This window comes from Acinonyx jubatus, chromosome D4 (assembly GCF_027475565.1).
Source record: "Acinonyx jubatus isolate Ajub_Pintada_27869175 chromosome D4, VMU_Ajub_asm_v1.0, whole genome shotgun sequence".
In the NCBI taxonomy this organism is placed as follows: domain Eukaryota; kingdom Metazoa; phylum Chordata; class Mammalia; order Carnivora; family Felidae; genus Acinonyx; species Acinonyx jubatus.
In genome coordinates, this window is record NC_069391.1 from 53,590,441 (window position 1) to 53,613,697 (window position 23,257).

At 41.0% G+C, this 23,257-nt stretch overlaps 1 protein-coding gene across 4 annotated transcripts in view; it reads left to right on the top strand.

Moving 5' to 3' along the window:
• The window catches only part of FREM1 (FRAS1 related extracellular matrix 1), a 309,646-nt gene that overhangs the window by 271,311 nt on the left and 15,078 nt on the right, over positions 1-23,257 (top strand). For 3 of the 4 annotated variants that reach the window (XR_008291182.1, XR_008291181.1, XR_008291183.1), the window contains exon 26: positions 8,381-8,484. Coding sequence is in view for 1 of the 4 variants with exons in the window: in XM_053205086.1 (XP_053061061.1) it covers positions 512-656; positions 10,967-11,096; positions 13,971-14,043; positions 20,115-20,264; positions 22,033-22,271 (737 nt within the window). In the remaining 3 variants the exon portion in view is untranslated. Of the gene's footprint in view, positions 1-511; positions 657-8,380; positions 8,485-10,966; positions 11,097-13,970; positions 14,044-20,114; positions 20,265-22,032; positions 22,272-23,257 lie in introns of those variants that run through there. The other variant, XM_053205086.1, reaches the window with a different exon arrangement.

A 23,257-nucleotide genomic window follows, 5' to 3' on the forward strand; every position in this document is an offset into this window, starting at 1 on the left:
AGCTGTTTATTGTTTATAATTCTTTATATCAGCCAGATTGTAATATAGTCAGAGGAACACAGAGTGTCAGGACCAAATTCATATTTGTGAGTAATATTTTTTAATCGGGAGTTCTAAATGATATCAGTTCACGAAACAAAGAAATAAAATTGGGAGGGGGTAGGATGGTTTCTCCAGGATTGTATATTATTTTGCTTCATGAAGACAATGATCAAAATGTGTCACTAAAAATAATGGCACAGAATTTGAGATTTTATTGCTGTATCTTCCTACTCGCCCCTATTTTTTTGTATTTTCTGTAAGACAATATTTCTGAGCCAAAGTAAAATTTAAAGCCTAATATAATTTTATTGCATATGAGTTTTAAGATACTTGCCGTAATGTTCATTTCTTTAAAAATGTATACTTTGGCTGTTTTTAAGGCTGTGCTTAAAATGGGCATACAATTTGTCAACTTTTATTTAACGTTTTGTTTGAATCCCTGTGAAATGTACTCATTTCTTTTTTATAGGTGAATTTATCCACGAGAAATTTATCCAAAAGGACTTAAACAGTAAGACCATTCTTTACATCCTAAACCCATCTTTGGAAGTTAATTCAGATATCCTGGAATTTCAAATCATGGACCCCACAGGGAACTCTGCCGCTCCTCAAATGTAAATTATTTTGCTTGTTCAGTGGTCCTGTATATAATGTCCAGAATGTATCTGATTATGAATGTGAAATATTCTTCTTCAAACAAAATATGAAGATCAATGGACAGGCCATTTTAGAAGCCCACAGAATTTATTTTGGAGAAAGAATTTTCTTTCTCATGGGTGATAATAGGAAAGCCAGTAGTCTTATAGAATATGAGAATATTAGAAATGTAAGTTATATAGTGCTGGCTCATTCATGTGACTCATGTAAATGCTTACACTTCTACCTACCTACACACACACACACACACACACACACACACACAACCACACACACACAGAAGTTTCTGTCTTGGCAATTCACTGATATTCAGGACTGAGTTTGCAGGCTCATGTACAAATCGTGCAGCAAGAGGTCACTCTAGGACTGTGTTAGTAACCAGAGTCTTCTAAAATACCTACAGCAGGAAGAATGGGGTAGTCAGGAAGTGTTAGCAAAACGTCTCTTCCCTTCCAAAGAAACGAAAAATCCAAATGATTACTTGTGACTGCATCTTTAAGCTGATAAACCTATCGCAGGTAAGATGAAGACAGCGTAAAGGGGAAAATAGACAAGTAGTGACGCTTAGAAATGTACAGAATGTACAACCATCAGAGTAACAAATCCTCACAATTACAAGATGAATGACTATTGTAATATTTCTGATGGGGCCCCTGTTCTAAACTTCTCTTGAGTGTAGACCTTGAATAGCTTACCAGCTAGCAGAAAATCACAGAAAGGTTAATTATAGTCCAATTCTCCTTGTGCTGTGTTTTTCTTTTGAATTTTGACACTCTTCCCAGTCACCTTATAGAAAAGTCGCTTATTTATCCTAGTTTCTGTATTTGCTGCCATCTAATCAAACTACATGTCATAAGCTGGTACAGCCCCCTTATGGGCTTTTTATGTCAGAATACAGACAGAGAAAGAAAACAAATTCTCCTCTCTGGTTCCCATTCTTACTTTTTCTGACCCTGGATTGTAGTTCCAATTGTTGCCAGCAGAGGTCTCTATAGTCATTGTTAGAAAAACGCATTCCCTTAAAATTCATTCCCAGAGTCCCACCTGCATGGCCCTGATATAAAGTACCTGCCCCGATTTACAACCTTCCCAGATTTTTATTGAGTGGCTATTATATGCCAGGTTCACAGTAGCAGAAGCTGGGAAATAGGCATGAAGAAGGAAAACGTGGGCCCTGACATGAAAATATAATCATGAGGTTATAAACTTCAAATGGATGACCACCACCCATTAAACTGATCTTGTCCGAAAGAAACAATTCCTTGGCATTACCATCCTTATAGAAAATATGTTACCTAATTGCAATTTCAGACAAATGTCTTCCAATTCTCAAGAAAATGAAAAAAAAAAAAAAAAACCCTGTTCCAAAATCATTAATAAATTGATTACATTTGCTTTTATTTAAAAAAAAAATATTTATTTACTTAAGTACTCTATACACCCAACATGGAGCTTAAACTCAAGACCCTGAGATCAAGAGTCGCACGTTCTTCCGGCTGAGTCAGCCAGGGGCTCCTGTATTTGCTTTTTATTTTATTTTTATTTTCTTTATTTTTTAAAGCACACACTTTTTAAAAATTTATTATTATTATTTTTTAATGTTTATTTTTGAGGGGTGGGGGAGGGGCAGAGACAGAGACACAGAATCCGAAGCAGGCTCCAGGCTCTGAGCTGTTGGCTCGAAGCGGGGCTCGAACTCAGGCCACCCCAGCGCCCTGCCTGCTTTTTAATAGTATGACTAAAGAACAGGAGTATTGATCAGACTTGCTGTTGACCGAATGCTGACCCCTATTCCTCCACCTGTTAGCATAGCATGGCTGACGATTTTTTTTTTCTCCCAAAGTGGTGCTAGATTGATATTGTTTCAACTACGCGCCCTTTTCATTCCTCAAGGTTACTAAGGACATTGCTTTTGAAGATGATTTGTGTTTTAAAATAATTCTCAAATTCATAGGAGAATCACAGAAGAATTTATAATCTTAATCGAAGCTATTTTAGATAGATTCCTGCTTCTGTGATATGTTTTCATGTACCTTGCTGAAGATATTTCTATTTCAGCTTGAAATGATGGGAACCAGTGGAACAAGATGATATAAAATGTGCCTACCAAGGGTGAACCCAGAAGTAATTTTGATTTGCTTTTGACACATATCACATTGCTTTCTTTAGAGTGGTAGGGGAGGGTAGAAATTACTCAGAATTTATGTTCATAATTTGTGAATGGCATAGCTGTCCCTTACCTCATTTGGAAGTAGATGTTTTTGGAACAAGAAGCATATTATTCCAGTAAGAAACAATTTTGTGAGTAGTTAGCTGTCTTTCCAAAGCAGCCTGCAAGAACATAGTTACATGTACAATGTATGTTATAGGCATTTGCAATACAGTTGTTTTCTGCTCTATTCCCTTACTCTTCCTTTTAACGTCACGACCACCTAGGAGTTAGGTACCATCATAATCCAGAATCAATAGGTGTGAAAACTAAAGCACGTTGATGGGAGGTGACTTTTCAAAGCTCATGTAACTAATTAGTGAAGGAGCTGGGATTCAGACCCAGGAAGGATGCTCTAGAGTCCATGGTTTCCTTCATTGTACTAAAGAACTTCTGGCCCACTCTTTAATTTTTCTTTAACATTTATTCATTTTTGAAAGACAGAATGCAGGCAGGGGAGGGGCAGAGAGAGAAGGGGACACAGAATCAGAAGCAGGCTCCAGGCTCTGAGCTATCAGCACAGAGCCTGATGTGGGGCTTGAACTCATGAACCCCAAGATCATCACCTGAGCCGAGGTCAGACGCTTAACTGCCTGAGCCACCCAGGCACCCCACTTCTTCCCCACTCTTAACAGGTCTGCTAAACTGGCCTATTGGGAAAGGAGCAGCAGATTTGTCTTCCTTCTTTCTCTCTAGTCATTGGCCACCCAGGCAACAAGAAGGAAGTAATACTTACTCGTTAAGGACTTTAAGTTTTAGCTTTTTTTTAAAAAATAAATTACAGCTATCAATATTAATGTGCAGTCCATGTCCAACCCAATGGGAATTACGATATAGATAACCAACAATAAGGCACCACACTTGGAGCCAAAGAACAAAACAACAGGGCTTGAGCTTTGGCTATGCCATTGACCTAGGTGATTGTGCAAGCCTTAGTTATCTCATCTGTCAAATGAGGGCCAATACCACGATTTATTTAGAGAAACAAATGAGATAAAGCATGTGAGAGCATCTTGCATCTTTAAAGTCCTTGACAAATGTGACTTGCAGTGGTGATTGCTGTTGTTCATTCATATGAGTACGAGATTGATTGTTTGAAGAAGTATCATGATTCACAAAGTAAACAGTCAATATGCTTATGAATGACTAAGCTAAGTCTTGTGTAATTTCGTGTTCTTGTTTGGCTGAGACAGGATTAATGATTAATATTCCATGCATTTGGAGGGGGTGAAAACCTTCTGTAATAGAGCTAAAGGGACCACTGGTGCAATCTGGAGCAAAAAGGAGGCTCTTTTACAAAAACCAAGAAGGACCCATGTTCAATGGGATTGTTCAGGATCTTGACTGGTAGTAAGTTTTTTGCTATTGCAACATTTCTATAGAATATCAATAATGAAGGGTCATTAGATATTCCATTAGAAAAGGTATTAGGATGGGGCGCCTGGGTGGCTCAGGCAGTTAAGCGCCTGACTCGGTTTCAGCTCAGGTCACGATCTCATGGTTTTTGGGATCAGCTCCGCATTGAGCCCCACATAGGACTCTGGACTGACAGAGTGGAGCCTGCTTGGGATTCTTTCCCTCCCTCTCTCTCTGCCCCTCCCCTGCTTGCATGCACATGCTTGCTCTAAATAAATAAATAAAATAAATAAGTAAATAAACAAACTTAAAAAAAATAAGGTGAAAATGCAATTTAAAACAAGGCATTAGGAAGTCTTGATCAAGTTGTGGCTAGCTGGCTAGCTAGTTTGTATGCTGTTTAACTGCATCACAACCTAGAATTGCGGAGATGCTTGTATGGAGTGGGAGTCTCCGAGACAGGGAAATATTATACAGCATATCTCCACTTGATTTGACTATAGAACTACCACCCCCACCTCAGAATAGCTCACGGAACAAATTTCACATGGGATACAATTGGGAGACATTTTATCGTAAATAGCAATTATTTCATAACACTAAAACCCATGGAAATTTGCATAAAGATTTCGATTTGGCTAAGTGCCTAAATTTCAGGCACAGTTCTAGGTGCTTTCCCATATGTTGTCTAATTTAATCTGCAAAATACAGTCCTCTGAGGGTGATAAGGAAATTAGGCGCCACGCATTTAAGTAATTGGCCACAAGTCGCTAAATGAATGAGGGGCAGAGCTGAAAGTGAACCCTGACCTCACGACCTCAAAGTGAGTGCCCATCTCATTGGCTCGTGCCTTGGCATGACTCACACGTCATACCTGTCTTCTAGCCCTGCCCCAATCTCAGGATGGTCTGCAGAGCTCCCAAGCTCAGCTAACAAGGTCTCGCTCTGTTCCTCAAAAACACCCTTGCAGCCCACAGGTGCAGCCAACTTCTGACCGAGGCAGTTTCTTAACACGTCTTCTACATTGACCTCTTTCATGTGCCCACTGGGGGGAAAAAAAGTGAACTGAAAAAGAAAAGTTGACCCAGGCTGAAGTTCTGCATAACTCTGGGCTGCTTCTCCAGCTGCTGCATGATTCCAAGGACGGATTCTTCTCCTCCCTCTGGCTACCCTTATTCATTCTTGGCTTCAAAAGAGAAAGGACAAAGAGATCAAACCGAAAAAGAATTTCTAACAGGCGCACCCTGCAACGTTTTAGCAACTTTTATGAAACACCTTGCAGGGGAAGAGGTTGAAACTATGTGCTAGGTAAAGATTTCACATTATACCTGCAAGCCAGGAGTTAAAGTATTTGTCTCCCGGTAGATCTAAGAACGCGCAGAGGAAGGGAAGGGAAAAAATATGGCACTTATTAAGCACCCACTGTGTACAGGTGCTTTATACATACTAATGAATTTTAATTTTCATCATTTCACAGGAGTATCATTCTCCTCCTTTTAAACGGATTACAAATGGAGGCCTAGAGAGACTGGGTAACTGACCATAATCACACACTAATAAGTGGTTGCAAGATGTGTCTGACTCCGAAGCACTGGTTTAGGGTACTCACTATCCTGCCTCCTGGCTATAAACACCATTTTCCCATTACCACGAGAGAAAGACAGCATCAGAAACACAGGTGTTCATAGCATTAGATTATGGAGATTAATAGCATCCTCTTTGAATTGATAAGCCTTAGAACACTTGGAAAAATATTTTTTAACCTTTCAGTTTTCTTAAGTCATATGCTACTTGATTATAAATGAAGAGCTAGTCGTAAGAATAATTGACTCACAATTTTCGCTTCTGTAAAACCTTTCACTGAGAAACTCAAAATACTTAATGAGTATCCATTAAGGCTCATTTAACCCCTTTGAAGTACAGACTCATCATTATTTACTTTGGGAAGTGAGGAAACTGAGGCATAGAGCAGCTAAGTACCTTTTTCCCACACTCTTGTTAACCTAGATTGATGTCCCAGATCCCAAACTGGGGTTTTAATCCCAAGTGGTTCTTGCAGTTCGTTGTTCCTTCATGTAAATGAGTCAAGTAGCCGCAAAATAAGATATCAAAAAATATATATATATTTTTACTTTACTGCAACACTATCGAGAATTTGGGTAAGATAATTCTTTGCCATGGACTAGGGGAGAGCTGCGGGCAGGCAGGGTGTCCTGTGTATTGTCGGATGTTTACAGCATCCTTGGTCTCTACCTACTAAACACCACCATCACCCCCTTCCCAGTTGTGACAATCAAAGCTGTCTCCAGACATTGCCAAATGTTGAGAATCATGCACATACCTTAGAAATACCGTAGATGTGTGTTAAGCAATCATTCTTTATGATAGAATGTTCTTTTATCAACGCTATCTTTCTCAATACTCTTATAAAATACAAGAATAGCTAAAGAATCCAGAGTAAGGGCCAGAAAGAACATGGGAGGATCATCTATCCTAGATTTTTTTTCAAATTTTATGATTTAACATCAGTTAATAGGGCTGGGGAGAAAAAAGGTTTCAGTGGTCAACTTGGCCTGGGAAACAGTGGGTAAAAAAATTCCTTCCTTAACTTAACAAATATCTATTGAGCACTTACTATTTTCTGGTCATTCTCCAGGGGACTTGGGACTGTATCAGTGAACCAGAGGCCTCTGTTTACTTAGGCACATACTTCATATCTAAATAAATTAGGTAGTATGGCCTGTATGATACTACTTTGGAAAATGACTACTTTGGAAAATTGGTCAGGATAAGGGGGATCGTAGATGCCAGACTTTGGGGATGGATTGACTTTAAACTGGGTGTTTAATCTCAATTTTTAAGAGTCTCTTAAACTGAGGGTTGATGGGGGGTGGGAGGGAGGGGAAAGTGGGTGATGGCATTGAGGAGGGCACCTGTTGGGATGAACACTGGGTGTTGCATGGAAACCAATTTGACAATGAATTTCACATTAAAAAAAATAAAATAAAATGCTAACTATCTGAAAAAAAATAAATTGGGTGCCTAAATGGCTTTTCATACCAAAAATTAGGGAAAAATCAACAAAAATGTTATTTGAGAATCAACTATGTGAGATCTATAATTAAAAGTATAGTATATCTAATACTATTATCTAATACTATTACTTATAAATTATATCCTATACATCATTAAATCAGTATTATACTACACACACACACACACACACACACACACGCATCCCTCTTCCCTCTGGAGAGGCCATTGTTAAGATATTTATAACCATATCACTGCTTACATGTGTATGTAAAATATAACAAGGCAATATGTAAATTTAAAGTATGTGCCAAAGTAAAACAAAAGAAGAGGCGTAAGAATGGAGATGGGAACCTCAACAAAGCAAGACAGCTGTCTTATGCTGCACTTCAAGATCCTGTTGTGCACGGTAGAGGGACCAGAAGCCTCATGACTTATAATCTGATTTAATCTCTACTGTTCCATCCTATGTCTTCCACTCACAGTAGTGGTTGTTGGAAATTCAAATTCAGTTTCCACGTTATATCAAATTTCTTACTGTGATAAGTACCCCACAATCACTGAGGGGAGTGTTTCTCAACTGCGGATGATTTACCCCTAAGGGACATTTGGAAATTTCTGGAAACAGTTTTGATTGGAGGGGCCGATGTGACTGCATCTAGCAGGCAGAGGTCAGGGATGATTCTAACCATCATACAATGCACAGAACAACCTCAGTTACTATCTGGTCCCAATGTCAATGGTCTCCAAGTTGAGAAACCATGACCTAGGGAATTAAGGAATTCTCACTTCTTGCTAACTGACTTGAAATGATTGCCATGTGGTCTCACATAAAGTGAGTCCATAAACTTCATTTCTGACCTTAGATTGAGCTTTGCCCAATGGCAATAGGAGAAGGGAGGGATCGTGAAAATGTGAAGATCTGACCCAACTCTTGTCTACATAACACCTACACATCCAGAGCTTTCCAAATTTCTCTCGTGGGCTCCTGCATCTGGTTATCTACATGATGCCCAGCATATAGCTATGTGGCTTCTCACAGGGAGAATTCCTAAGTGATTGACTGCGTCTCTTTTCTTTTAGGTGTTTGTGTAGAATTTAAGCAAGTCTCAGCAATAGAAAGATCTTCAAAGTCAGTACTGCAAAAACCAAACACATTCAAAACATGTGTTGCACATATCCTGTAGGTATGCCTGTGCTTTGTGATTTAAATATTTTTCTGGAAGGCATATAGCGTGGCTTACATTTCATGGCTTTTCAATGGGTCTTTATTATTTATAGTGAGGAAAATAAAACTAGAACAGTGTGTGATGACAACGTTATCCTGTAAGCGTATGCAACTTTCTAATCGTGCATCAGGGAAATGTGCACACTTTCCCAAACACCAAAGCCCTTCGTGCACTGAAGCTGAACAGCACTCTTTGTGGTCCCTTTATGGATCTAGATCAGCAATCAAAATTGCATTTAGCTTTAGGCTTTGAGGTCGCCTGGGTCTGCAGAGTGACATTGATGAATTTTTGCTTGTCGTGGTTCTTATTAGCAGTAGATGGATTCTCTGAAGATTGGACGTTGAAACTCATTTAAACCTTATTGAGACTTAGCTGAAATTCATTGTATTTATCTATTTCACTCATTCCCATTGCTTTTCTTTCCTTCCTGTTTCATCTTTCTGTCCTTTCCTTCAATCCATCTTGTTGATTTTCCCCCCTTCTCATTTAGCGGGGTCCTTAAGGATTCTTGGCAATATGTGATTTTTATGGCATTTGTCATATTCTTGTCACTTGTTATCTTCTGGTTCTTTTATTTTTATTTTTATTTTTTTAACGAAATTTATTGTCAAATTGGTTTCCATACAACACCCAGGGCTCATCCCAACAAGTGCCCTCCTCAATGCCCATCACCCACTTTTCCCTCTCCCCACCCCCCAATCTTGTGATTCTTTAAGCATAGCCATTTATTTCTTTACTTCTTGACCGTTCCATGACAGATTTGAAATCAGTTACATCAAAAACCCATGAAGATCCCAAATATTTCTAATATGAAGATTCTGTTTTCACGTCAAAATTTTATGAAGACCAGCAAGCCAGTGACAATAAATTTATGTACTGACTGAATAAACATGTATGTTCATATAGATTTATGAACCTCTCCCATAATTCCATGTTCCCACACTACCTTGTCCCACTGGCCCCTTGTCCTTGGAGTAAGAGACAGTGCTATTGAGTTTATCTTGCTGGTTCACTTAGAGTATGTAACTGTGACACATGATTGGTGCAAAGACATGAAAAGGTTATGAGGGGATACACTTGCTCTTTAATATGAATGGTCCCCAGGAAAGCCCGAAGAACTCTGTGGAATTTGGAGACTCCATGCCCTACATGGTGGCACCCAGGATTTCTAGTTCTGCAGGAAAAAGTTGTAAAAAAAAATACATTTAGAAATCTAGAAGAAAGAGCCTACATCTAGTTGGAAGATTGAGAATACAGTAAGGCAACCACTGAGGGTTTTGAAAATGTATAATGAAAGGGAAGAGAAAGAAACAAAAGTAATGAAGTGTGTTAAATGATGATAGTGAAGATTGCTTGTGTCTTATATTGCTGAAGGTTGCAGGGGTGCAAAAGGTAAGAACACGTTTGGAGAGAAATGTTTAGGTAACCAACTTCACATCTTCTCACCTCAAAAAGGGAAGTGTAGGGATAAAATTGTATTCCTCTGCTTGAGCTCAAGCAACAGGAGTCATGAAGGACTTCAACTGGGAAGAAGAGTGGTACAGAAGGAATGGAACATTTGGCTTCAGATGTAGGCTGGAGATTTCAACTCTGCCATCTATTAGCTTTGTTGTAGCTTTTTGCCTTTAAGCTGATTATTTAACCTCTCTTAAGCTTGGTTTTCTTTTCTGAAAAAAAAAAAAAGAAAAGAAAAAAATTCTCTATGTATTATGAGGAGTAAAGTAGACAGCTCCCATCCAATGTTGGGATCACTAAATCTCTTGTGGGAAAAAGACCACCCCTGGTTATCAGGTTTATTCAGTTGCATCCAAGCTACCTGTCAGTCAGCCCTTTTATATGCACAGAAGAAGGAATAGATAGTGGTTATAAAACCCATGCACGTTTTAATTCCTGGGCACATCCTGAAAGATAACAGGTTATTAAACTGAACCTAAGTTCAGAGATATGCATCTGGAGCAGTTCTTGATGTACTAGTGAGGGCCAAAAAATAAGAGAGAAGATTTCCTATCAGTGGACTTTCCTGAAAAAAAAAAAAAAAAAAAGAATGTCTCCTTGAACTTCACAACTGCTGGTTTATTTCCCTTCAGAGCACTCAGGTTTGAGTCCCTTTCTTGTTATTAATAACTGGGGGACCTCTGACAGCTTCTTAACCTTAGTTTCTGCATTTGTAAAATAGAATTCTAACATTTACTCTTTCTGCCTCATGGCATTTGTTGTAAGCATCAGATGAGATTGTTAGTGAAATTTCTTTTTGAACTAAAAGGTACCAAGTAAGTGTAAGGAATTTTTAACACTGTTATACGTTGATGAACCACGTCTGTCACCATGAGAGGAACCTCCCACCATGAGTTCCATCTCCTACCAATCAGAGGATCCCTACTGGCATTTACTATGCATTTTTAAAAAATTATTTTCTCTTTTCTTTTCCTTTCATGCACAGTTTGGAACTGAAGTGGTCTCATATTGAATGGTCACAGGCTGAATATGAGGTCTGTGAGACTGTGGGCATATTATCCTTAGAAATTACCAGAAGGGGATATTCCATGGACTCAGCCTTCGTGAGTGTAAAGGTAACAAGTCTAAAATATAAACTTCCAGGCTAAAACTTGGGTTGCTGGTTGGTGCCTTTCATGATTTTCTTAAAGAGAAAACCAGAGTAACCAAGGAGATTTCAAATTGCAGGATTGCCACATTTATTTTGGAGATTCTACATCAAACATCTCCTTGTCCTTCTGCCTTTTATCTAACTTCATTAGCTCCTGGATAAGGAATTTCTAACTCACTTTTAATTTTTAAATCTGGTTACTAAGACCTGAAGTTTGATTTTACAGGGAGATGGATCCAACCTAGTGAACCCTGGCAAAGCTCTGCTTTGGAAAAGAAACCCTGCATGTAAGACATTCAATGAGGTCTCCAGACCACATTTCAGCCCCCAAATGGCTTTCTCTTAGTATGCACCAGGATCGCTTCGTGTGGTCTCAGTGGATGAGGAAAATCAAGGGACAAACTTAAGAGTCACCCAGGTTGGGGCGCCTAGGTGGCTCAGTCAGTTGAGCATCCGACTCTTGATTTCAGTTCAGGTCATGATCCCAAGGTCATGGGATCGAGCCCACGTTAACTTCCATGCTGAGCATGGAGCCTGCTTGGAATGTCTCCCTCTCTCCTTCCTCTCTCTCTCTCTCTCTCTCTCTCTCTCTCTCTCTCTCTCCTCCTGGGCCCTTCTCCTGCACTTTCATGAGCTTTTCTCTCTCAAAAATAAAAAAGAGTCACCCAAGTCAAAATTAAGAGAACACTTATCAATCCAGGCCTCTGAGATATAAAGGATACTCAGTAATCACTTTTAGATTGATTAGTCAACTTGCTATTGCTTTCCATAGACACGGGCCATGGAGCACAACCGAAGACGTCTAGAATTGAAGGAATTTTTTTTTTTTTAGGAGTTGCCATCACAATACCACTTCAAGAGAATGACAGCTTGAAAAGCTTTCACAAACTAACAATGGCAAATGAGCTTTGAATACTGCTCCTCAATCTCCTGAAAAGGGCAGTGAGTGATATTAGCTTTTGGGGAAAAAAAAAATGGTCATCTCAGTTAAATCTCAATTACAATAATCAATTCAAAACACCCTCAGAACCTTGTGCACCTAAATTCTACCATATCCACATTTGGTATTTATCTTTCCAGATTGTTCACACAAAAAGAAATCTGTCCGAACGGTTTTCTAATAACGCTTTGGTCTTCTACAGACAACACCATACGCTCGAGTCTAGAGTTTTGGGCCATATACCATTCACCTTGCCAGGTAGAAAGAACATATGTGGTGTGACAGGGAACCTTTTGTCTCCCGAAGCTGAATGCACACTGTGAGCCTGTCAGCTGAGTGGCCAGGCCTTCATCAAACACAGCCCTGAGCCTCCAGGGACAGCTCTACCTAGAGCCCAGGTGCTTACTGGCGTCTTGACCAGAAGCAGAGAAAGAGAAAGCGCTCTCCCCTGTGTTGTTTGCGCTGGTTCAAATTGTGCACCTTCACCGAGATCATTGCTCCGACCACCTTGCCTCAGACCATTCCTTTTCCCACATCGGATTCTGCAAACCCAGTGGTGGTAAATACTAAGTACTTGCGTGTGCGCGGAAGTGCGCGGAAATGTAACTTCCAGCATATGGTGGATACAGGAGAACGATGGGCTGCCTTTTCTCAACGAAAGGTGGTTCAGGAAGAGCCTTGGCGTTGTAGGCCAAGAACAAATGGAAGCCTGGGAGGAAGTACCCTCTTCAGCAAAACGTTTCTGCTGCAGACCCATTAGCAGATCTCGGGGCCTTTGATTACAAATGGAGGTAGGATCTAAAGCCAGAAAAAATGGGAACTTTTAAGTTTGCAATTGTGCACTTGATTTCTTTGTTGGAAAGTGAGGAAATATAGTAACTCCCTTTCTGGGCCATCTTAGATGTCTACAAGAGTGCAAGGTAACAGCTGCTTGTTGTGCTTACGCAGGGTTCTCATCCGATGACCTTTTTCAAACTCGCCAAGGACACTCTTCTTAACACATATTTAGGCTCCCTCTGGGAGAAGATAAGGTCCTGACTTGAGAGCCCTAAATCCCCTCTGCTTTTTAGCCCTAGGAGTGGGGAACAGGAGATCAGTAAGTAGTCTCTTTAGAGCAATTTTTGTTGTTGTTGTTGTCATTAACAACTTACTTCATGGAGCCTCGAAAACCCTCATTCCTGCGTGCGGATTGATTTTGCGTGGCTGTTCACCAGGTCTGTCATCCCCGTGGAGCTTTCATTCACTTCTGTGAAGGGAGATGGTTTCACCCAGACAGGAGAATGGACGAGGCCTGTTTGGGTTCAACCTGTCAAAGTCACTCAGTGCCCTGGAGCTCGTAGGCTACCTCACAGCTACTTGTCTGGTGCTACTTCTCCTCCCCGCCTCCCTTCCCTCCCAGACACTATTTCAAAGCCAGGTTGGGGCAGGAGGAAGGTAAGGTAATAAATGGATACTCATAACAAAGAGAAAAATATTGTTTAAAATTTATGTTGCTTTCTCCAAAGACCAAACCGTTTAGAAAGAAGCAAGAAGAAAAAAAGAAAGAAAAAGCTTTACTCTCACTTCCGTTGATATTAGCCTAAGAAAAAAGTTAACTTTAAGGAAGATCCATATAGCCTAGATCTAAAATGGTTGATTATAATTTTTAAAAAGCCCTTCTGTTAAAAGCACACTTAAGAGCATGAATTTAAGGGCACCCGGCTGGCTCAGCCAGTAGAGCATTCGACTCTTGATCCTGGGGTCATGAGTTCAAGCCCCAGGTTGGGCACAGAGCCTCCCTAAAAAAAAAAAAAAAAAAAAAGGCATGAATTGAATCTGTTATGATACTAGACTAGATGTTTCTCTATTAAAATAATATTTATTTTTCTTAAAAAAGGATATTTTCTTTTCCCTCTTAAGGTCAAGCAAGTGTCTGCTACAGTTGGAAAAGACTTCACTCTGACTCCATCTAAACTGATTCAGTTTGACCCAGGTACATTTCGTGTCTATAGTTTGTTTCCCGTTTTTTGTAAGAATGTGTGGAGATTATGGGGACTTACTTCAGCCCCTGCAAGAGAGATCAGTTTGGCCTTGAGGTTTTGCCCTTCGTGTTTCACTTAATCACAAGTGAGTATTCGTTTAAAATGAGAAGAAAACTCATAACGAATACAAAGAAAATATCCAGGCAAATATCCAAAAAATCCAGAAAATCATTAAAAAAATTGTTTAGAGTCCTAACCCAAAGCTGAAATAGCCTCATATTGTGATGGAAATTTTCAGAATGTCATATTCACATGAGGCCATTTCTACATGATTTCTCTTGGAATAGGTTGCTTTGAGGAGATTGCGGGGAAGATTCATTAGATAGCACATACTTTGTTTAAATCTGTGGAAAAATTTTGCTAGGTGCAAAAGGGGTGCCGACTCTTAAAGGCATTCTATTGTGTGGGAAATAGAGCCGTGAAAACAACTCACTGATAGTACATTGGGACCCAAAGGAGGGGCCATTGTTCTGGTTGAGGGGAATCCTGGAAGACTTCCCAGAGGAGGTGGTATTCTGAGCAAGTAGAAGAAGAAGGAGAAGGGGACTTCAGGGTGAGCTGTGCCTAAAGCACTAAAGCTGGACCAACACCTTCCTTCCCTGGCCTCTGCAGAAGGGGCGGGTAACTCTCCTTCACTGTACCGCATGGTTCTCTCTCTTTCCCTCTCGTCTGGGATGGGCATGCATCACCTGTCCAGGGGCAAATGGAAAGGGCCTTGAGAAGCAGCCAGGGCTCGTGGCTTGGTGCTCTCCTGCAGAGGAGGTGTTCTCCCCTCCGAGAACATTCCACCAAGTCAAAACCCTTGCCATTATCTTGCCACTGACACATACTGTTTCAAGCAAAGGCAGAACAAAATGGCCTGAATATCATCCCTGCTCCAGAACTGACAACCTTAATAGTAAACACAGAAAAGAAATGCCTTTCTGCAGTTCACCACAAGTAGCATGATGGTTTGCGACTAGTTTGCTAAGGCTGCCCTTACTAAGTATCACAAACATGGCAACTTAAAAACAGAAATTTATTTTCTCACAGTTCTGGAGGCTATAAGTTCAAGAACAAGTTGTCAGTGGGGTTGATTCCTTCTGGGGGCTGTGAGAGAGAATCTGCCCATGCCTGTCTTCCACACTCTGGTGACTTGCTGGTCATTGGCATTCCTTGGCTTCTGCGGAATCCACACCAATCTCTGCCCTTGTCCCCAACATGGCATCCTCGTGTATGTGTCTGTGTCCAAATTTCCCCTCTTTATAGGGAAATCAATCACAGTGGAGTAGAGGCCCACTCTAGTGTGACTTTATCTTGACAGTTACATCTGTAATGAGCTTTTTTCCAAATAAGGTCACATCCTGAAGTACTAGGAATTAGGAGTTCAACATACAGATTTTGAGCGACCCAACTCAACCTATAGCAATGAACCTTAAATTTGACATGAAACAACCCAGATGTCGCGTTGGCCTCCTTCCTGTGATATTTAAGTGTGACTTGCGTAAGTTTGTTCTTCAAGTGACCTACTGGGTAGAAGAGCTGCTTCCATTATGTATCTGACGTTTACCCACAGATGGCCACAGGCTCTTAGGTTCTGGTCAACCCTAAGATGAAAGGATTTGGGGCAATTGCTCTGTGTATTCCCGTTTTGTACTTCATGTTAAGGCAGTTCCAGCCTTTCCACTTAAAAAAAAAAAAAAAAAAGATTTATTTATTTATTTTGAGAGAGAGAGAAAAAAAAGTGTGGGGGCGGGTGGGGCGGCAGGTGGCAGAGAGAGAGAGAGAGAGAGAATCTCAAGCAGGCTCCACTCTCGAGCCTGGGACTTGATCCTACAACTCTGGGATCATGACCTGAGCCAAAATCAAGAATGGGATGCTTAACCCAATGAGCTACCCAGGCACCCCTACAACTTTTCCACTTTCTGAGAGCCAAGAGTCGTTGTTATAGGTCATCTTTATTATTTGAGGTCCGTTTGTCTCGAGATCTGGAGTGATTCTGGCTTTTAGTAGAGTTTGAGCAGCCTTGCCGGGTACTCTGTTGCGATTGATAGGAACTAAAAAGTATCACGTTTAGGGGAACCTCTCAGAGGTTCCACTGGATAAGACAAATACTGATTTGTCTAGAAGAGTTTACATGCTTTTGTGAGTAGATACTAGACTTCTGGAGCATCTAACTGGTCATGAATTTGGGGATTATTTAGACATTTTAAGAAAAAAAATCTTGTAAGTTAGAAAGAAACAATCTTTGCCTGTTCATTGTTTTAGAATTTATCAGCCAGAAATGGTTTCATAAATTGAAGGCTTGCTTTAGAACATTTCAAAGTTCCCTATGTTCACAGGTCCTAGAAATGTTTATATACTCCCAGATTGGTTTTTTTCTTTAATTTTTTTTAATGTTTATTTATTTTGAGAGAGAGACAGAGTGTGAACAGGGGAAGGACAGAGGGAGAGGGAGACACAGAATCTGAAGCAGGCTCCCAGTTCTGAGCTGTCAGCACAGAGCCTGACGCGGGGCTCGAACTCACAGAGCTGTGAGATCATGGCCTGAGCTGAGGTCAGGTGCACAACCGAATGAGCCACCCAGGCTCCCCCACTCCCATATTGTTAATCCTTGCCTCTTCTGGGTCTGGTGTCCCCATCCCCATTCCCCACCCCCATGCCCAAAGCAATCTGCTTGTTTGCTTAAAAACAGCAGCCTCTATGAAGGGCGAAGAAACAGAGTGAGAAATCAAAATTGGTGGGCTATTGGAAGGTTTGAGAATTTTTAAGAGGGGGTGGAGAGAAACGGGGTCATTGTTGAGACTGGTGAGCTATGCTTGCTGCCATTGTACTGAACCCAAAGCTAATTCTGCTGATTTAGCATTCAGCTATTGTGGCTGATCTTGATTAGAAGTGTAAATACTCTTAAGGAAAAGATTGTTTTCCTTTCAAGTATGTGCTCTTGAAAGGTTTGCTGCTTTCCTGATTGAATGACTAAGTCATTCCTAAGAGTCAAAATGTTTTCCAAAGGGACAGATCTCTAACATGGCATTTACTAAAAAACATTGAGCAAATGTCTTTCCATCGTAAAATCCGCTTTGCAGGCAAGTATCCAGTAATGGACCTACTCTGTAAAGTGTGTGTCTGCATAAAATGACACCTTTTCTTCAACGCCTTTTGTTTTATGGGAACAGGAGGCCGGTTCAAGCCTTCTGAAATTGCTTATAATCTCAGTGATTTAACAACTACTTTGCACCTTGAAAATGGGAGAGGAAGGAAAAAGAAAAACCCAGAAAGTTCTTACTTCCAATCTCATTAACCTGGAAAAGTTGGTTCTATGTGCACACCTGGTAGGCATAGAAACAAAATTGAAATGCAAGCAAACCAATCAGAAAGTACTTAAATGAAATTTGGAATAGATTTTCTCTAACCATCTGGTTCTACTCCCTAAGGTCATAGAACAATGTTAAGGTTTTTGTGTGGGGGTGGGGGAGGGGGGGAGGTAAAAGGGGTACTATAATGTTTTAAAAACATGATTCCTAAAACAAGAGGCAATTGGTTGGGACTTGGAATTCTTTGTTGTTGTTATTGGACTTTTATTTGAATAATGCTTGACTTTTGGGGTTTTGAGAGTCAAAACAGTTCTTTGAATATTAAAATTCTTAGTATTTATATACTTTCTTCACTGTCTGGTCTCTTATCCCTTCATGCCAGGTTTATTACAACAGCTGCCTCTGTGGTCTCCCCACTTCTAGCCTCTTTGCCCGTCTTCCTGGGCTCCTAAATCTTTTTGCGTAACACTCAGATTCATTTTTCTAAGACATTCGTTTTCAAGGGCCTTCCCTGTTGCCTATGGCTGAAAGTCTGAATCCAGCCACCTGGTGTCCAGGGCTCTCTGCCTTCTGGCTACATGCCACCGTTGCTGCCCTCCTACCTCCTAGTGCCTGGCGTGACCTCCCTTCCAGCCAGCTAATTTGCTCAGCCTTCCCTGTTCAAGGCCTTTGCTACCTTCCTGCCTTTGCTTGCGCTGTTTTCCCACTTCCTCCCTCCCAAACCTACCAACTCGGGAGCCCACATGCATTTAGTATTTACCATCCATCCTGTATCTTTTGGCCGCTAATCATACATAGCCTTGAACAATGGACTTTTCTGACATTTACATCTTGTCTCTTCAAAGAGATTTTAATCCTTTATGTCAGGGCTTGCCGATGTTGTACCTCTGGTATTCTCCATAGCAGCTAAAGCAAAGGTAAGTACACGATAGAGACAAAAATGTATATTGTGACAGGTTGATTTAATCCGTCCATGAGGTGGGAATTACATAGTATTTTATGTTAGGTGTTTCAACTTCTGTTTTTGCAAAGATCGCGAAAGTAATTGATTTATGAATCAGTTGGTATGGAAAACTGAAATTGGCTGTCAGCTTGGGTTTTTTTTTTTTTTTTAAATAAAATTATTTCAACTACACTTAATTCTTTCCCCCCTCTAAGGGCAGCCAAGAGTAGGATGGGTGAACAGTTTCCTCTTTCCATTGAATTCTGCTGGGGGATTGAGGAAACTTTGATTAGATCCTTAAATCTGTAGGTGACACGACCTTCAAACAGGTGGCTGTCATATAGATGGACCAAACGAGAGGCATAAATCTGCAGCAAACCATCTACAGGAAGACAAGAATCCAGATTTTTGGAAGAGAAGGCTAGGAAAAAAAAAATGTTTGACTGCTTATATAGATGGGTTTATGGGAATAAGAGTCCTCACGTAGCCAATGAGTAAATGCCACAGAGTCAAGTTTTCAAAACTTAGTCCTGGAAGGTTAAACCATAAATTTGTTATCTTTTTTTCCCCTTAACCTTTAGCCTCCTTTCTCTACTGAACAGTACTTTTTTTTTGTTGTTAACTCCTCCCACCATTTTTTCTTCTTTTTTTTTTATTTAAAAAAAATTTTTTTTTAACGTTTATTTATTTATTTTTTGAGATAGAGAGAGACAGAGCATGAATGGGGGAGGGGCAGAGAGAGAGGGAGACACAGAATCTGAAACAGGCTCCAGGCTCTGAGCTGGCAGCACAGAGCCCGATGCGGGGCTCGATCTCACGGACCGTGAGATCATGACCTGAGCCGAAGTTGGACGCTTAACCGACTGAGCCACCCAGGCGCCCCACCATTTTTTCTTCTAAATAAACTAAAGGGGGAGACCCTGTAACCCATGTCATGGAAACTGGTGAGGATTAGACAGTCTCACAAGATTCTTCCAGCTTTCGTATTTCGTGTTTCTGGGGCTCCTTTGCATCCCACCTTAGCGGTGACAGAATGGCTGGGGATATGTTTGTAAGTTCCAAACTGTTTGGGATTAAGTTCACAAAGTTACTGTGAACCGAGCTTGATTGTAACTCCATGAGCAGAGGCAGACAGAAAGGGAAAACAACAAGAACAACAACAACAACAACATTGGCTCTATTTCTAAAACCCCCAGCCCATAAATACTCTCTAGGAGGATATCAAATACTGAGTATTATATCATTAGAAAAAGCATTTGTGGGCTAGAAGGAGCTCAGGAAGTGGAGCAGCCGATAGAGGCAGCTGTCTTCAGAAATCAATCATTTCAAGGGTTCCATGAATAGTGTGAAGTACCATCCAATAATCACTTTTAACTGTCTGTACCAACCTCTTAAGATTTTTGGAACTATTAAGGTTTTAAGATTGCAGTGCTTGTTTATTCCTAAGAAGAGAAGGGGCAGGTCGGGGGGGGGGGGGTAGAAAAATAAGCCTTGGATCTCATCGACTAACCATTTTTTTTGTTGTTGTTGTTCATCCCTTGCCTAACGCGGCTCACTTTTTTTGTTACAGTGTTTGCATTGAAACGGAATCATCATTGTCCAGGAACAAATGTGGTCTTTTAATATTATTTGGGAGAACAGCAGGACCTCAGTGTGTCGGGAGCAGTACAATAGCTCACTCGGGCGACTGCAGCCTCGCTGTAGACATGTTAATTAATATATTTCTCTGACACCTAGGTGATTGAAATAGCAATTAAAGAGTAATTAAAATGTTTACTTCTTGTAGGAATGTCAACTAAGATGTGGAATATAGCAATTACCTATGACGGATTAGAGGAAGATGATGAGGTCTTTGAAGTAATTCTCAACTCCCCTGTGAATGCAGTTCTTGGCATAAAGACAAAAGCGGCAGTGAAAATTTTGGACTCAAAAGGAGGTATTCTTTTGATCCTCATCTCGAAATCAGGAGCGGTCCTGGCGCTCTGGCTGCTGGCTTTCAACAGCCAGTGTGCCTGATAACGCCTTCAAATCAGAATGCTTAATTTCTTGTCAAGAAAGCAACCTCAGTCGTGTTGCAGGCCCTTTATTCTGCTTTCTGCTTCATGTGGTTTTCGTCCTGCTAAGAACTCTCGTTTGAGAAAGGCAACAAGTCAGTGCCGTAGTTGTTGTTTTTTTTTTTTTTTTCTCCTACCCGTTTGTTGTTCTCACCGAGGGGGAAACAATGTTGGTGAGAATCTATCGACAATTATTTTTCCCCCAGAGTTTGTAGGGCTGTAATTATCTTCCTCTGTGAAAGAGAGCTCTTAATGCCTAAAATCTGAGCCCCCACTGTAGTGTGACCAGGAAAATTCTAAGAGAGGAAGGAATTGGAGAAAAATAGACGTGAAAGATGCAGCTGGCTAGGGGATTCCGGAGCAGCTGGAGAATATTAATGAATAACCTTGGAGTGCAGAGCCAAAATAGGTCCTGGATAGTATATGCAAAAGAACGACCTGTGAACTAAATAAAATAAAGACCAAGCACAGTCCTTGCTGCTCTGATTTTTTTCTTCCTGCCAAACCCTTTCTACTTACGTGTCTGTTTAGCATTTGACAAGTGTCCAGTTACCATGCACAGACTTAGACCCCTGATTTTACACCTGTCATGCCCCATGGTATGTTTTCCTTACCTGAAATCCGCTCTCTCCTGTTCTTTCTCATCCTATAATAAAATATAGACATTATCCTCTTCCCTTTATAATACTCATGTTTCCACAACATCTTTTCCCACCATCTTCATTGCCAAATTCACTTGTTTTTCAATAGAATTTTCTGTTCACAGGAAGTACATACAGTACATGAACTCCACGCTTTAGACATGAAGTACAAAATATCCACATGAGGGTTCTGGGTTTAGATTTTTGTCATACTTATTGGGAATGTTTCCCATAGAAGTAGCTCCAATAAGGTTTATTGGATATTTGTTCCGTGACAGTTGAATGCTCATTTTTATTTATTGTATTATTTTTGACATTTTTTAATGTTTATTTTCTTTTTGAGAGAGAGAGAGAGAGAGAGAGAGAGAGAGAGAGAGAGCATGAGCGGGAGAGGGGCAGAGAAAGAGGGAATCACAGAATCTGAAGCAGGTTCCGGGCTCTGAGCTGTCAGCACAAAGCCTGACGCAGGACTTGAACTCACGAACCGTGATATCATGACCCAAGCTGAAGTCGGACGCTCAACCGACTGAGCCACCCAGGTGCCCCTGAGTGCTAATTTTTAGAACTGTTACTTGATTTTGCACTTTTCCAACAGTTCCATTTTCTACCTCTAGGAGACTGGGGAAAGGATGAACCCTTGGAAGTGTTTACGGAGTGATACTTGGTCAGTGAAATAAACCTGATCTATTGAGGAATGCTGGAACACGAAGTGAGGCCGTTTCTCAAGTATGTGGCATGATTATAAAATCATGACAATGGTTTCCGTTTGTGGTTTGTGAAATCATCGTCCTGACTTTATAATCGCCCTGTAGATGTGCAGAAGGGCACGGCTCTCCTGCACGGAAACTGATGAAGAGTAGAGGAGATTCTAGCAAATGGCAAAAAGGCAACATCTGGTGGGAACACCATCCATCTCAGTTCAATGACAAGCTGCCCCGGGGGCTGTGTCGACGTGATCACTTATCTGTTTGTGTACAATGAACTGACCTGCCATCTTTCATGCCTCCAGGACAGTGCTATCCTTCATATTCCTTCAACCCAAACAAGCACAGTGCGTGGGAGAAGGGCCTTTGGCGCCCACTGTCCCCAGGGTCTTCCTCACCCGCCACTTCTGGTTCCTTTCATCTGGAAAGAAGACCCCTTCCATCTTCCAAGCGGCCAGCAGTCACCAGGGGAGACACTCTCCAGGGCTTTGCTTCCACAGATCTTTCTCGTATGAAGCTGAGGACCCAAGGGAAAGGCAAAACAGTAAGGATGGGGAGCTTCGGGGATGTGACGTGTGGAGTACATTGTGAAAGAATCAAAAAACACTAATGAGCGTTCCCCAACACTGAAGAAGCTGTTTGCTTCTCATAATGAGTGGGAGCCATGGTTCCGTGCCCAATCAGGCAGTGTCTTTTGTATACAGATATCAGAATGCTGCCGCACTTCCTTAATGGTACTACTCGAGGTGATGGATATGCTGACTCATCCATATGGTTTCTGCTTTGGTTCCTTTTGTGATCAAAACAGATAGGGAATGACCAGTGACCCTGGAACAGAACGAGATTATGTGATCTACTCGGGTGTGGAAACTGTGATGTTGACCTTATTAGCCCAGAATTATAATCAGGCAAACACTCATGAGTGTATGTGCATTCCTGTGTGTGTGTATGTGTATGTTTTCTTAGACCGCTGTGTACTATTGACATATCACCAAAGTAAGGATGTCTTTTCTCCATAACTGAAGCTATGAATGTCCGAATCAACACTGATAAGTTGTGAATAGGTCCAGTGATTTTAAAAACTCTAATGATTTGATCATGGAAAGTTTATTTTAAATTTTTAATGTTTATTTATTTTTGAGAGAGAGAGAGAGAGAGAGAGAGAGAGAGAATGTGGGGGGAGGGACAGAGAGAGAGGAAGAGGCTCTCCACTGACAGCAGAGAGCCCCATGTGGGGCTCAAACTCAAACCATAAGACCATGACCTAAGCTGAAGTCAGCGCTTAACCAACTGAGCCACTCAGGTGCCCCTGGGTATGGAACGTCTTAAGAAACATACGTGTTTTGTTTCTTTCTTCTTCTTCTCCTTCTTCTCCTTCTTCTCTCTCCTTCTTCTCTCTCCTTCTTCTGCTCCTTCTTCTTCTTCTCTCTCCTTCTTCTCCTTCTTCTCTCTCCTTCTTCTCCTTCTTCTCTCTCCTTCTTCTCCTTCTTCTCCTTCATTTATTTTTTGAGGGAGAGAGAGCCCGATGTG